We start from the raw sequence: 12,556 nt of genomic DNA on the forward strand, positions 1-12,556 counted from the left end.
GGAGTGGAGAGGACTAGCCATGAGATGCATTATAGCCGATGAGACACAGGTTTAAGATGATTTTTTTACTGCCCATCGAAATGGTAAGTGATTAAGGCGATCTGAAGAATTTTGGAACAAGTTAACTTTTAGGGAAGAGGAACGAAGAAGGTCGGGATATCTGGGTGTTTTGGAGCAAGGTATGGGTCTACACTGCGTAAAAGAATGAAAAGCGTGCTTGAGACACAGAAGGCGAAGTATGAGTGTGATGCATGTGGAAAGACTACTCTGAAGAGGAAAGCGGTTGGCATATGGGAGTGCAAGTTTTGCAAGCGCAAGTTTGCAGGGGGGGCGTATGCAACGACTACACCGGCAGGAAAGACTTTTGGCAGCATGAATAAGCAACATGCAAAATAAAATGGCTTTCGGATATGAATTTTTGATTTGTGAAAGTGCTCAATGCCTAACGATGGAGTAATCGTCTGTGTGGCAAATACTTGCAAGTGGGTGGTATTCAGGATGTGCTGAGCATGTTTGTGATGGCGATGTTTGATGCACTTCTGATACAGTTGCAGATGTGTTTAGGATATAAATACGGGGTTTGGATGGATGGAGAGATGTTGTTCATGCTGCTGTGTATGAGTGTTTTTGCTGAGAAATGCTTAGCGGCAGTCTGCGACGCAAACAGCAAGCATGCTTTCAGCATCAACGATGATGGAGTGATGCTGCTGAATGTGATGCACAGGAATCATCCGCTTACAATTCTTGGAACACATCATGAGGATGGCCGGAAGCATCTTGTGGCAATGCTTACGGAGATATCTGATTCTACGATAGAAAACCAGGTGTTCAACCTGGCATATCAGGCTACATCAAGAAGCATATGGCTCAGACTAAAGAAGGACCCATGCATTAAGGTTGCAAAGTCATATTCGTCTCTAGAAGGAGTGAGGCAAGACGATACATCATCCTTGCTATACATACAGAATGTATCGAACGATCACGAGCAGTTCCAAATCTTGTCCGATGGTTTGTGCCTTACTGTGGACAAGCCGAATTATTATGATGACACCAACGGAAGGATGCTTTCATTTGGTCCGTGTGATGCTAACAACAAGGATCAGATATTCACAATCATATCTTCATTGAAAGGCTCTGTTTACTTGCATCCAGAGATGGAGAAGGACGGAGATGTGATTGAAAGGATAATCAACAGAGAAAACATGACAAAAAGAATAGTGAAGTCTGTTGAAATAAGCATGCCAAAGAACCGGTATTAAGTATTAAGTATACAAGCGGCAGTGTATCGTATCGATTGATGAAATAGCATGTGCTATCACAGCGCTTTTTGCTTGAATTTATTCTTGCATTCAGGTAGCAAGGCATGGCTTCTAGCAACAATGTACAGAAAGCATTCGATCACTATTTACGGCCAATAATACTTAGAATCCTCACAATAAACGTATTACTTTTATTCATACCGAAAGCACGGAATAGCCATTGAATTCCATTCCGATCTTTTTAATGCCTGTGCTTCATAAAATAACTAAGCAAGCATGCCGATGCAGCTTTTTAAGCTTAGACACCAAGCTGTATTAGTACCGGTATGCTAGTTTAAATGGCTTTCAGCTGCGGCCTGCCAACTCATCTATGCCACTGTTGTTATCGACAATGTATAGGGACTGGTGACCGTGCTTTGTATCTGGGCATTGCTATCAGTTTCATACAGAGAAATAAACTTTTTAAGCACTGGAAACTCATTTAGACTAAACGACTTCACATCATTAAGGCTCTTGATATCCTGGATTCTCATGTCTGCAAAGCTATTGTAGTACTTCAAATCATTTTGGTAGTAATTCGACTCGTTAAATGACTCACTGCTGCTGTTGCTTTCGTTTTCATTGCAGACGTCCGATGCCGAGATAATCGACGGAAGAATGCCTTTATTCATACACCTGCTTTTTTTTCTGTTTTTCGTTGGCTCGTTGATGATCGTTATTGTCTGCTCATCATCAACCGTCTTTGTCACATGAACCAAAACAGTTGATACGGACGTCGATGTCAAAACAGAGGTTAACACAGTTACAGGCACAGGCGAAACCATACTGTTGCCATACGTGGTTATACTGCTGTAAGTTGTACTACTCACAGGCTTTGGCGGGTCTGAGGCCACTCTTACAACGCTAGGCTCCAGCAACTCCTTGATGGCATCTGAGTCCGAGGAGTCTGATATCCTCGCAAGCTTTGCTGGCGCATGCGAGCTGTCGTCCTCAGCGTACCTCGACGAGTCGCTGACACTTCCAATATAATAATTTAGATCCGATGAGCTGTCTGAATGGTAGCCATCGTGTATTTCATTTGCACTTCTGGTATTCTTTTTCCGATGAGAAATCGGATAGGGCTCATCCTCAAAAACAAAAACCTGCCTGCTATACTGAATCCTGCATGTAGAGATGCTTAGAATTTCTTCATCAGACAGCGTCATGCACTCATCTTCAGCCCATTCAGGCGTGATATTGTATCCATTGGTGCCTTCCACTCTTTTCAGGCTCCATTCAAATGCCTGGTTTTGTACCACAATCCCTTTCTTCTTCCCGTCTGTGTATCCTAGAAACTGTGGCTCGTCAGAGCCCGAAGATATGATTGCAGTGATGCTTTCCTTTCCATATCGCTGCTTGTAGATGCTTTTGATATAAAACATCACCTTCTTCTGGGTGCTCTTAGAGCCCAGCTCGATTCTGCTGTCAACAAGCCGGAGGATGTCATTGTATCCAAGCGGCCTCATCATCTCTGTGTATTCTTCATGCACCACACCGTAAACGCCATGTACAAGCGCCGCATGCATCATCCATACAATGAGTCTCATACTCCACTCCTACCCTCTGCATTTATCAACGCCGATTGAAACATAGTGTTGAATTGAAACACTGGTCTTGCTATTGCATGTACCCAAACACAAAGCCCTTCTTTCCCAATCCGATCACTCGTCGATCGTTACATTCTCGCTTATAAAATTCCTCACATCGCAATAGAATTCATATTGCACCTCAGGCGGAAGATTCGCAATAACAAAGTTGTACAGCATTGTAAAGGCCTCGTTGCTGTCTACTGCATCATGCATCTTTGAATAGACTACATTGTTAAGAAAGTCATCGATCTGCTTGTCAAACCCGTGTCTTTTGATATGCGATTTAAGCGCCTCAACAAGCATCGCTTTACACTTATCACTCTGTAGTAGCTTGTTTGCATCCATTCGAAGTAGGGTGCTGTGTCATTCAAATTAATTTCGCACAATGGCCTTATGGTTGTTCTCAAGCAAGAGGATGTGGCTCCGGAATGCTTGAAATATTTGCCCAGCAACTACAACTTTGAGGTTGGCAAGACACTCAGAACAATTAAACGACTAGGTGCAAAGAAAGTAACGCTGCAGTTTCCAGACGGCCTGCTCAAGTATGCGCTGGTAATAATCGATATAATAGAAAGATACACCGATGCGGAGTGTGTTGTTCTAAATGATGTTGTGTACGGCGGATGCTGCATAGACGACAAGAATGTTAAGTCAGACCTTCTAATACACTATGGGCATTCGTGCCTGGTTCCTATAAGCGAGATGGACACCAAAGTGCTGTATGTGTTTGTGGACATCAGAATAGATGTTGAGCATGCTGCAGAGATTATCAGAGCAAGCATCCCTGGCAGAATAGCAATAATAGGAACCGTACAATTTAACTCAAGCATCCATAGACTGCAGAAGGTTCTTGAGAAGGGTAATAGGCCTGGCGTATTGCCACAGGTCAAGCCGCTGAGCGGAGGCGAGGTTCTTGGATGCACTTCACCCAGGATAGATGGCGTGTCGGCCGTGATATCGATCGGAGATGGCAGGTTCCACCTAGAAAGCGCAATGATTCGAAATCCACATCTTGACTTCTACAAATACTGTCCTTTCAGCAGGACAATGACAAGAGAATTCTATGACTACGAGGCCATGACAAACAACAGGAAAGAGGATATCAGAAAGGCATTCCAGGGAAGGTCTTTTGGCGTGATTCTTGGAACCTTGGGAAGACAAGGCAACAGGAAAATCCTCAGAAATATTCTTGAGAGGCTCAAACAATATGACATTTACTTGATTATGCTCCAGGAAATCAAACAGAAGGATCTGGATAGATACCAATTTATAGACAGCTTCGTACAGATATCATGCCCAAGGCTTAGCATAGACTGGGGAATGACATTCAAGAAACCGCTTCTGAATCCATTCGAAGTGTTTTATGGTGGTGGGGAATATCTTATGGATTACTACTCACAGGATGACAAGGCAAAGTGGAATAACTACAGTTGATGCATAGCATTCCACCGTGCTTTTATACAGCATTTTATATAGTAGTTCCTAGCCTAACACCATCCTATGGCTTCATAAATGAGTATGCTTCTTGCTTCAGAGCCGCAAACTCAGACTTCAATGACTCGATGATTTGACTGTTGTCGTGCAAATGAATGACTGCTTCAATTTTCTGCACTACTCTTGAAACAATCTCATTCACTTGCTTCTTCTTATAGCTGCTTTGCATCACCTTTGCAAGAATCTTTGTGATCTCCAGATCATGTGCATCGTCAAGCTTTTTCATTCGGGGCTGGCTTGCATACCTGTTTTGTGCATTCCTTCTTTGATGTTCTGTATGAGTGTGCACTTGTATTTCGTTGCTTTACGATACCTGATCGGCCGCACTCGCCATCATCGCCATCATTTGTGTTGGCATTGTGCATAGCACTGCTATTACTCAGCGGCATACTGTGTGCCAGCTCTTCATTCTTCCTCTTCGATCTAATGCATGTCTGTATCACTGACCTGTCCAGCTTCTGATACTTCATTGCATATCCAAGCCCCACTCTTCGTTGCAGAAACTCTTTTGGAATCTTGTTTGTGACGAATCTTGTGTTCAACTGCAACAGCTTCAATAAACCATCCATTCCAGGGTGTTGCATATCACATATAACTATAACTGCATAGTTCCTTCAACAAGCGCACCACATATCCAAGTGTTGCTCAATAAACCAAACCAGACCAAACATTTTATTTCTGCTTGTCAACAACAACCCTATAGTAGACACATTCTCCCGCTGTCTTAGACCTTCTTATGATCTCCATAACGTCTCCCTGCCTTGCTCCAAAATATCTAGCGATCACGTCGCTCTTCTGAATCCGAGGAAGATCCTGCGGGTTAAGCTTTAGACTCTTCAAGACGGCTTCCCGCTCCTCCCTCGACAGGATCCTGTGTGGAGGAACCCATGCATGCTTTGTCTTGTTGAACACAAGCTCCTCCACCAAAAACACTTCAATCACAAGCCGAGGCATCAGTGATATCATCGACATCACTGTTGGACTCGGCATTTGTGCAACCACAAGAACCAGATGCAGTATCCCGTCCTTCTCATACTGAGACACCAATACCTCAAAGACCTTCTTCCCCATCTTCTCGTCATCCCCAAAGTGAACCGCAACCGGCTTGTTTCCATCAACCGCTGTGAAGTTCATCGTGGATCTCTTCGTAAGAGCAAACGGATACTTCTCGTAAAACTCAGCAACATCCATTATTTCCTGAGTGGTGCTGTATCCCCTGTCCCTTGCCATTTCTATTGTTGTATTTCTACTTAAGCACAGAGCTCGTATGTCGCATGCCATGGATTGCGCAGGGATTCATTTTGTGCATTTCATACCGCCGCATTTGCCTCCCATGTACTTGGAGGATGTTACAGGGCACGAAGGCGAAAGCGTTTCAGTAGTGGGCAAGTTTGAACGCCTTGAAGACGGAGCCGTTGTGCTGAGATGCATAAACAGAGAGGTGTATGTTAGGCATTCAAATATCGACTCATACAGGTCTGGGTTTGTACTTGTGTGCGGAACAGTAGAGAACGGAATGCTAAACGAAAGCAGCGTGCATCCAATAGGAGGCGAATTTGACATCGATATGTACCACCGATTTATCAATGTTGCATCAAAGTATCCAGGCATGTTCTGATAAAAGTATTGCAATATCTTTGAACCGATTCCTCCGAAATTATGCTTCAGGCATTCATAAATTCGATTCAGTAAGAGTAAGCCAAGATAAAGCTGCAAAGCATATGCACAATCTATGACTATTAAAACCATAACAATAAAAGCATACTGAAGTACTAGCATGTGTTAAGCATTCATTGTCAATGCAACTCCATAATGCATGATGCCATAAAACCTCACAAGGAATCAATGCAATACACACTCAAGCCATGCAGAATACATTCTAATGCACATCATAGGCATACATGGCAGCACAGCCTCAGTATTTTGGCTGTGGCTTGGGTGTACAAACAAAACATTCAGAAGTAAACCAATTTATTTCTCAGATGGCCTGCCACCTGCCATAAACTTCTGCATCGAGCTTGCGCCAATGTTCTTGAATCCACGAACAATTTTGGTCTTCTGCACATTCATCTTCTCGACTACGTATTGGGCCTCTTTTCCAAGGAACTCCCTGCTAGAAATGGTCCACTTGACATCCCTTGGATTGATGCATCGTGCAATCAGTCTCCTCTCCTTATTAGACGACGTCAAAATCGTCTTTCCATCATTCATAATCTTGAACATGCCGGATCCTTTAGGTATGCTTCGTCCAGAATACGTTGATACGCCTTGGATCATCTTGAAGGGAGTGCTTTTTGAAAAAATATCATGCATAAGATGCTCGTGTATTGATGCATCCAATCGAATGCAAATGAAACAAGCCAAGCACAGATGTATCAAATGTGCAATCCGCTGGCTACTAAAGCACCGCGGTTCTCAGAGACATTAATTAAACAACACACACATGATGTAAAACGCAATCTTTATTAATACTCAAGCTTCATTCATATCAGCACATTGGGCTCGTGCTGTTTTGATGCTGCTAAGAATACCTACAGCGACACTATCGTATGGATTGGATAGTTAAGTCCCGGAATGCCTACTCTTAGCACCCTTGCATAGTTGACCGTCTTCACATTTTTGTTCCTATCACTGATAAGTATGTAGTCTCTTTGCTGGTTTGTTATCATGTCAGAGCGATTCTTCATCGTGAATCGCTCCTCGTTCTTGGCATTTATGTCCTTGTCGAGCGGATTGGTGTAGCCCTCCTCAATAACCCTCTTGAGCCTGTCGGAGACAACATTGATCCTTCCCATGAAAAACACCGGCTTCGTGCTGATTGTGAGGTCTTGGCGGATGTCACGGAGGATGTTTGCCATCTCCACTTCGATCTTTTCTTCGTAGGCATTGTACAGATCGAGATTGATCACTGTAAACCACTTTTTGGTGGCGATTTCCTCGAACACCGCCCAGCTTGCATAGATAATCTTGCTCTGCTCCGGGTTTCTGTAGTATCCATTCGCCCTTGGCTTAACATACTGTGTGTCAAAAACTATCGGAAGATATGCAGTTGGGCCCTCCTTAATGTCGATTGATCCCTCATCGGCATTCAGGATTCCGTAATGTCCAAGCACCTTTGTGCCCAGTGCATCAACCTCGCTCTTCCTGATGGCTTGTAGTGTCATGACTGATGCATGCGATGAGTCTAGGAGTTTCCACGCGACATCCACAAGTGCGTTTCGATCAGAAGTGCCTTCGGCTTCCATGTTGAACTCAACAAGGCTGAGGTTTCCAAAGCCCTCGTGGCTTCTTTTGTGGTTGTGGTCGCCTACGTATCCTGTCAAGTCGGAGATAGGGACGCTTGGACTCAATAAGTTGTCGAACGCAGTAGGCCCAAATCCCTCAATCTTACTGCCGAGGCCTTCAGGCATGGCTGCTTCCTTTGCTGCAACAGCTGCAATTGAAACAATAACGGACAGCACCAGCATCTACTCGCAGATGCCTGCTTTGTTTTTATCCGTTCGTAGACACGAAACATGTTTGACTCATAAAGAAGCAACTCGGCGTTTCAGACTCGTAAATCAGTGTGCAAATCTGATGCACACATCGATTGCTGCTGCATTCACACATGAAAAGATGCATCGCAATCGCCAATCAATGCATTTGCGCCACAGCAGCATAAATATGGTTGCTATGCTATGCAATAGCCTGTAAGAGCATACATCGAGTAGCATAATGCACCCTTGGGATGCCTGTTCTTGTATTGATAGGAGATGCAGATAGATATATAGAAAAGCTCAAGTCATGCATGGCTGAACACTTCAACGTTGTCCACCTGAACACAGAGTTCAGGGCAATGCGAAGTGAGCTAAGCAATATGGATCCACACACGGTCTACATTGTGCAGAACTGCACCATGAAACCGCAGAGATACGAAATATACTGCTTGGCAAAGCGAAACGAAACATCGTACTGTATACTCACCGACACCGAGCTTTCTACCTCAAAGCATGATATGCCTTCGTTTGTCATGGCTGAAGAGCTGCCGATCGAAGACATTATCACTAAGCTGAGAGAAAATCTGCACTGCAATGCTGCGCACAAGAAAAAAGTAACAGGCTCAAATTACATAATGCATTTCAAGCAAATGGTAAATAGAGTCAACCAAAGCATGCAGGCTTCGCCTAGCACGGCATCTGTGCTTAAGGAATGCGAGGGCATGCTTTTGAGAACAATAAGGCTCAACCCAATCAGCCTCGATGATCTTGAGGATGCATATCGCGATCTTGTTACTAACGAAATGAAAAGCAGAGGGTTTGCTTGAGCTAGCACATGGCTGCTATCATGCAGCACATAGGCAAAGCCATTGGCAGCATGTAAATTACCTGGTGTAATAAATGAAGTTTTTCTAAAACATATTTATTATAGATGTATGCATAGAATGTGAATTGTGAATGCATGCTTGCAATGATAATCATACGGATTTGATTGCATATTCACATTGTAATCCTGGCCACTAATCTTGCACTATACTCCTCATATCCAGCATTCACACGGCGTTTGCCATTTTGTGTATCCATGCTACCACATCACATCAGAAGTGCCTGATGAAATCAATTAGTATGTCCTCAGCTAATGTCCTGCTTGGCATGTTCGACAAGAATCCCAGATGCCCTCCCTTGTGTGTTATCACAAGCAATATGTTTCCATTCTTCATGCATGCGTCTTTGTCAATCGAAAAGGCAGGAACGACAGGATCGTCGTATGTGTTCAGAATGATGAATGGAACCGATATCGTGTGTATGTAATTCCCCCCAGACTCGCTCCTGTAGTAGTGGTCCACATCATCTATGCCAAAGATATTCTTTGTCACCAGCATATCTATCTGCTGCATGCTCCTGCACTTCTTCACTGTTTCAAAGTCGTATCCTGCATTCTTAAATGCATCTCTGTTCCTTTTCATGTATTTAATGAAGTTCTTGGCAAGTATCCAGTTAAAAAACCTGGTGTATGGATTCTTCTGAAAATGCCCTCCGATCTTGAAAAAGTCAAACGGAAGGCAGACTGCTCCTCCCTTGACAACCCTTGGATCCAGTCCGCCCTCTCCAAACAGCTTGGTTACCCAGTTCGCCCCCATACTGAATCCAAACACTTCAAGCGTTCCGCTGTAGTTCTCCAGCACAAACCTGACTGCCTCCTTGAGGTCCACTGTCCATCCAATGTGGAAAAACACCGCATTCTTCAGTCCTGACTTTGTCCCTCGTGCATTGAAGCAAAACACTCGGTATCCTTCCCTCACCAGGTGTGCAGACATCCACTGCATGTATGTTGAATCTCCAGATCCATTGAAACCATGAACCAGCAACACATTCTTCTGCGTCTCCTTATTCTTTTCAGCTATGTCAAGCACAATCGATCCATTGTTTACTGCTTCTATCACAACCATTGTTCTGGGATGGATTGCCGGCCTTCGGAACAGCTGTAGAACAGTTTGAACTACTCCAAACGGCGCAATAATCAATGGATAGTAGCTCTTATGCAAACTGTTCATCTTGTATACGCTTCCCACCCGCTCTCCTCCATAGAACACGTCCGGCTTGCGTACACATCTTCCAAAGTAGAACACTAGATACAGAACAACCAGGCGCACCGCATTGTTTCTTGCAAGAACTCCAAGTATGCCATGCATCATCTCCTGCATCACAATACTCATAGGGATCTCCGCTGCCTAATCAAAAACAAATAATCTTATGCCCAGTCACTGTTTGTCATATAAAGCAATATCTACAAATCAATTCGCTCAGACAATCAAACTATTCTTGGCATCGCACCTCTGCTGTCAGTGCAAGGCTTATCCATCGTCGGCCATAAACATCCTTTCAATCTCGCTTTCATACTCATCCCTAACTCTGTAATCGCACACTATGTACTTTCCGTAGTTTATTCCCTTCAATGAATACACACATTCAGCCACCCAGCCTGGCTGTACAACAAGACACTCAAACCGCCTTGCTAGATCTTCAACATCACCTTTGGAATGCGAGACGATGCAATCCACACAGTTGCCAGAAACACCCACCACTCCTCCATGCATTTCAATCACCTTTGCCAGCCATTGCTTGTTAGCCGTCTCCGCAACAAAGATTCTCTTTCCATCAAAAACTTTCTTCCTGTACGCCCTCAATATTTTCTTTACATTCCCATGCATACTAGAAAAGTACCTCCTATGTATTCGCTTCAATGTTTTGGTGATCTTCAACAGCTCATCATCCAGAGACCTCGGGTGTTCGTTGTGATTCTTGTGTCCGTTTGAGTTGGGTGCTGCATCGTACCTAGCATCTCCTGTGTGCACTGTGCTGTCTGGTGCTATCCCCAATGCAATCTCCTCTAGTTTCTCAACAATTTCACTATCTGTTATTTTATCCACTCTTTTACTTTTGCATTCAATCACATCAAGCCCTGTTTCTCTTTGTATCTTCTTCCTCAGCCTCAGTGGGTCGTTGATGTCTACACAATTGAAATACCAAAACGGCCTTACAAGAAGCAGGTTTTCGCAGAAGTCCCACACATCAGCCCTGTCGTCAAGAATCACGATATTCCTGTGCTCCGATGGAAACATCCTGCTCAGGCTCTTCACCAGCATTCCCTGATTTTCATCTCTTGTGATGATCCTGTCATGGAAGTACAACCCCGTTGGATCAACAATCGCAACAATCCTTTCTGCATATGCTCGTGTGCCCATTGTGTAAACGTGAATCTCATAGATCGTCGATATCATCTCGAGCATATGCCGGAGATTCGGTCTCAGCTTCACGAAGTACGTGCATCCATCCATCACAAAACTCTCCGAGTCATATTGTAGCCGGGCACTGCATGCATCGTGCATCACTGTGTGCAGTATTGTCTGGTCAAGGTCCAGCACAAGAATCAGCTTTTTCCTGCGTTGCAACTCTTTCATCCGTGCTCTGTAGGCAGAAACCGCCTGCTTGTGCGTGATTTGCACGTCGTTCGTGGTGTAGAGTGCACAGAACAGGCTTTCATCCTCAGAGATCTCTGCGCCACACTCTCCACAAAGACTGCCCAACCGAACAGAATGGCTACACCCAACCATTACGAAACAAGAGGACTGGCACACAATAATATATAAGCAAGTGTGCAGAGGGTAGCATGTGCATTCGTATGATACGGCTGCTGGCCTGAGTGGTGGGAGGTGCTGCTGAAGTCGCAGTCAGGATGGCCGAGTGGTCTAAGGCGATACGTTCAGGTCGTATTCTCGCGAGAGGCACGGGTTCGAATCCCGTTTCTGACATTTTGGCACGTATAACTGCATATTTATGTATCGCACAGCCAATCTGTAGTGCCACACATTCCCTATGCTCACTGTGCCTACACCATATGATGCAGCGTTTACGCTCTGCTATGCTTTTCATAACACACAGGTAGCCAGTGTCCCCAATGATTCTTTTTCTTCTCATAGATCTCCACAAGGACGACTGGGAAATGACAACACGCGACCTGTTTGCTGATGTGGTGGTCTTCCTGAATGCATACCAGAAGTCTTCCAGAGAAAACAGAATTGTGATTGTGAGCTCAAGATGTGTGGTCTTCGACACACTCGAGAACGACATTTCTGCAATATACTCCATAACAGCTCTCGAGACCAGATACAGCGTTGGTGACCTTGGATATGCCCTGTGCCTGCATAGAAGCGAAGAATCGCAAATAGTCATCTTTACACTCAGAGAAGAGCACAAGGACGAGTATCTCAGATACATCAAGTGCATGTTTGCTGCACAGAGATTTAGGATCAAGATAAATGCATTCTCGCTCGTAGAGAATAAAACAATCCTACAATGCTGTGCATCCACTGGCGGTGAATATTTCTCTGACGAGACCCAGTGCCTGAGATTCTTGCTATCACTGCTGGGAACACGAAAGCCTCTCCAACCTCTTGGATTCTCGGCCACTTGCTATTGCCACGGAAAGCAGATCCTCCTCGGCCTTGTGTGCCCAATCTGCCTCTCTGTGTTCTGCAAATTCATTCCTGTATGCAAAAAGTGTAAAAGCAAGTTCAGCTTCATCAAGCTCGAAGAGTAGATCATATGTATCATCCTATTTATTTGATCATCGAGTATAATGCTGCTCTGTTTTTCCTTGCAACCTCTTTACTCTTTGCATACTTCATGACTGTCTCCT

The 12,556-nt window shown here is 44.3% G+C and overlaps 14 protein-coding genes and 1 non-coding gene across 15 annotated transcripts; 6 read left to right on the forward strand and 9 right to left on the reverse strand.

The window, feature by feature from the left end:
* Positions 1-509: 509 nt before the first annotated feature.
* HK407_08g12630 (uncharacterized protein) lies at positions 510-1,259 on the forward strand (the record flags this gene model as incomplete). Its single annotated transcript, XM_060421231.1, has 1 exon — positions 510-1,259. One exon carries the CDS (start codon positions 510-512, stop codon positions 1,257-1,259), a length of 750 nt encoding a protein of 249 aa, XP_060276576.1.
* A 368-nt stretch (positions 1,260-1,627) lies between these two features.
* On the reverse strand, positions 1,628-2,827 carry HK407_08g12640 (uncharacterized protein; the record flags this gene model as incomplete). The annotated part of the gene is made up of 1 exon (XM_060421232.1): positions 1,628-2,827. One exon carries the CDS (start codon positions 2,825-2,827, stop codon positions 1,628-1,630), a length of 1,200 nt encoding a protein of 399 aa, XP_060276577.1.
* Positions 2,828-2,959: 132 nt separating this feature from the next.
* HK407_08g12650 (uncharacterized protein) lies at positions 2,960-3,232 on the reverse strand (the record flags this gene model as incomplete). Its single annotated transcript, XM_060421233.1, has 1 exon — positions 2,960-3,232. One exon carries the CDS (start codon positions 3,230-3,232, stop codon positions 2,960-2,962), a length of 273 nt encoding a protein of 90 aa, XP_060276578.1.
* Positions 3,233-3,280: 48 nt separating this feature from the next.
* On the forward strand, positions 3,281-4,321 carry HK407_08g12660 (putative diphthamide synthesis protein; the record flags this gene model as incomplete). Its single annotated transcript, XM_060421234.1, has 1 exon — positions 3,281-4,321. One exon carries the CDS (start codon positions 3,281-3,283, stop codon positions 4,319-4,321), a length of 1,041 nt encoding a protein of 346 aa, XP_060276579.1.
* Positions 4,322-4,385: 64 nt separating this feature from the next.
* HK407_08g12670 (uncharacterized protein) lies at positions 4,386-4,607 on the reverse strand (the record flags this gene model as incomplete). The annotated part of the gene is made up of 1 exon (XM_060421235.1): positions 4,386-4,607. One exon carries the CDS (start codon positions 4,605-4,607, stop codon positions 4,386-4,388), a length of 222 nt encoding a protein of 73 aa, XP_060276580.1.
* HK407_08g12680 (uncharacterized protein) lies at positions 4,594-4,950 on the reverse strand (the record flags this gene model as incomplete). Its single annotated transcript, XM_060421236.1, has 1 exon — positions 4,594-4,950. The coding sequence occupies one exon, from the start codon at positions 4,948-4,950 to the stop codon at positions 4,594-4,596; it is 357 nt and encodes a 118-aa protein (XP_060276581.1).
* Positions 4,951-5,053: 103 nt separating this feature from the next.
* On the reverse strand, positions 5,054-5,662 carry HK407_08g12690 (RNA polymerase Rpb5; the record flags this gene model as incomplete). Its single annotated transcript, XM_060421237.1, has 1 exon — positions 5,054-5,662. The coding sequence occupies one exon, from the start codon at positions 5,660-5,662 to the stop codon at positions 5,054-5,056; it is 609 nt and encodes a 202-aa protein (XP_060276582.1).
* Positions 5,663-5,714: 52 nt separating this feature from the next.
* On the forward strand, positions 5,715-5,999 carry HK407_08g12700 (uncharacterized protein; the record flags this gene model as incomplete). Its single annotated transcript, XM_060421238.1, has 1 exon — positions 5,715-5,999. One exon carries the CDS (start codon positions 5,715-5,717, stop codon positions 5,997-5,999), a length of 285 nt encoding a protein of 94 aa, XP_060276583.1.
* Positions 6,000-6,352: 353 nt separating this feature from the next.
* HK407_08g12710 (putative ribosomal protein L24e) lies at positions 6,353-6,658 on the reverse strand (the record flags this gene model as incomplete). Its single annotated transcript, XM_060421239.1, has 1 exon — positions 6,353-6,658. One exon carries the CDS (start codon positions 6,656-6,658, stop codon positions 6,353-6,355), a length of 306 nt encoding a protein of 101 aa, XP_060276584.1.
* A 254-nt stretch (positions 6,659-6,912) lies between these two features.
* HK407_08g12720 (uncharacterized protein) lies at positions 6,913-7,848 on the reverse strand (the record flags this gene model as incomplete). Its single annotated transcript, XM_060421240.1, has 1 exon — positions 6,913-7,848. The coding sequence occupies one exon, from the start codon at positions 7,846-7,848 to the stop codon at positions 6,913-6,915; it is 936 nt and encodes a 311-aa protein (XP_060276585.1).
* Positions 7,849-8,108: 260 nt separating this feature from the next.
* On the forward strand, positions 8,109-8,684 carry HK407_08g12730 (uncharacterized protein; the record flags this gene model as incomplete). Its single annotated transcript, XM_060421241.1, has 1 exon — positions 8,109-8,684. One exon carries the CDS (start codon positions 8,109-8,111, stop codon positions 8,682-8,684), a length of 576 nt encoding a protein of 191 aa, XP_060276586.1.
* Positions 8,685-8,954: 270 nt separating this feature from the next.
* On the reverse strand, positions 8,955-10,061 carry HK407_08g12740 (uncharacterized protein; the record flags this gene model as incomplete). The annotated part of the gene is made up of 1 exon (XM_060421242.1): positions 8,955-10,061. The coding sequence occupies one exon, from the start codon at positions 10,059-10,061 to the stop codon at positions 8,955-8,957; it is 1,107 nt and encodes a 368-aa protein (XP_060276587.1).
* Positions 10,062-10,211: 150 nt separating this feature from the next.
* On the reverse strand, positions 10,212-11,471 carry HK407_08g12750 (NLI interacting factor-like phosphatase; the record flags this gene model as incomplete). Its single annotated transcript, XM_060421243.1, has 1 exon — positions 10,212-11,471. The coding sequence occupies one exon, from the start codon at positions 11,469-11,471 to the stop codon at positions 10,212-10,214; it is 1,260 nt and encodes a 419-aa protein (XP_060276588.1).
* A 116-nt stretch (positions 11,472-11,587) lies between these two features.
* HK407_08g12760 lies at positions 11,588-11,669 on the forward strand. The gene has a single exon. It is a non-coding gene; the product is annotated as a tRNA-Leu (tRNA).
* A 146-nt stretch (positions 11,670-11,815) lies between these two features.
* On the forward strand, positions 11,816-12,457 carry HK407_08g12770 (putative transcription factor Tfb4; the record flags this gene model as incomplete). The annotated part of the gene is made up of 1 exon (XM_060421244.1): positions 11,816-12,457. The coding sequence occupies one exon, from the start codon at positions 11,816-11,818 to the stop codon at positions 12,455-12,457; it is 642 nt and encodes a 213-aa protein (XP_060276589.1).
* Between the last annotated feature and the right edge of the window lie 99 nt (positions 12,458-12,556).

Source organism: Ordospora pajunii, assembly GCF_021821965.1.
Source record: "Ordospora pajunii strain FI-F-10 chromosome Unknown Cg_08A, whole genome shotgun sequence".
Lineage (NCBI taxonomy): Eukaryota > Fungi > Microsporidia > Ordosporidae > Ordospora > Ordospora pajunii.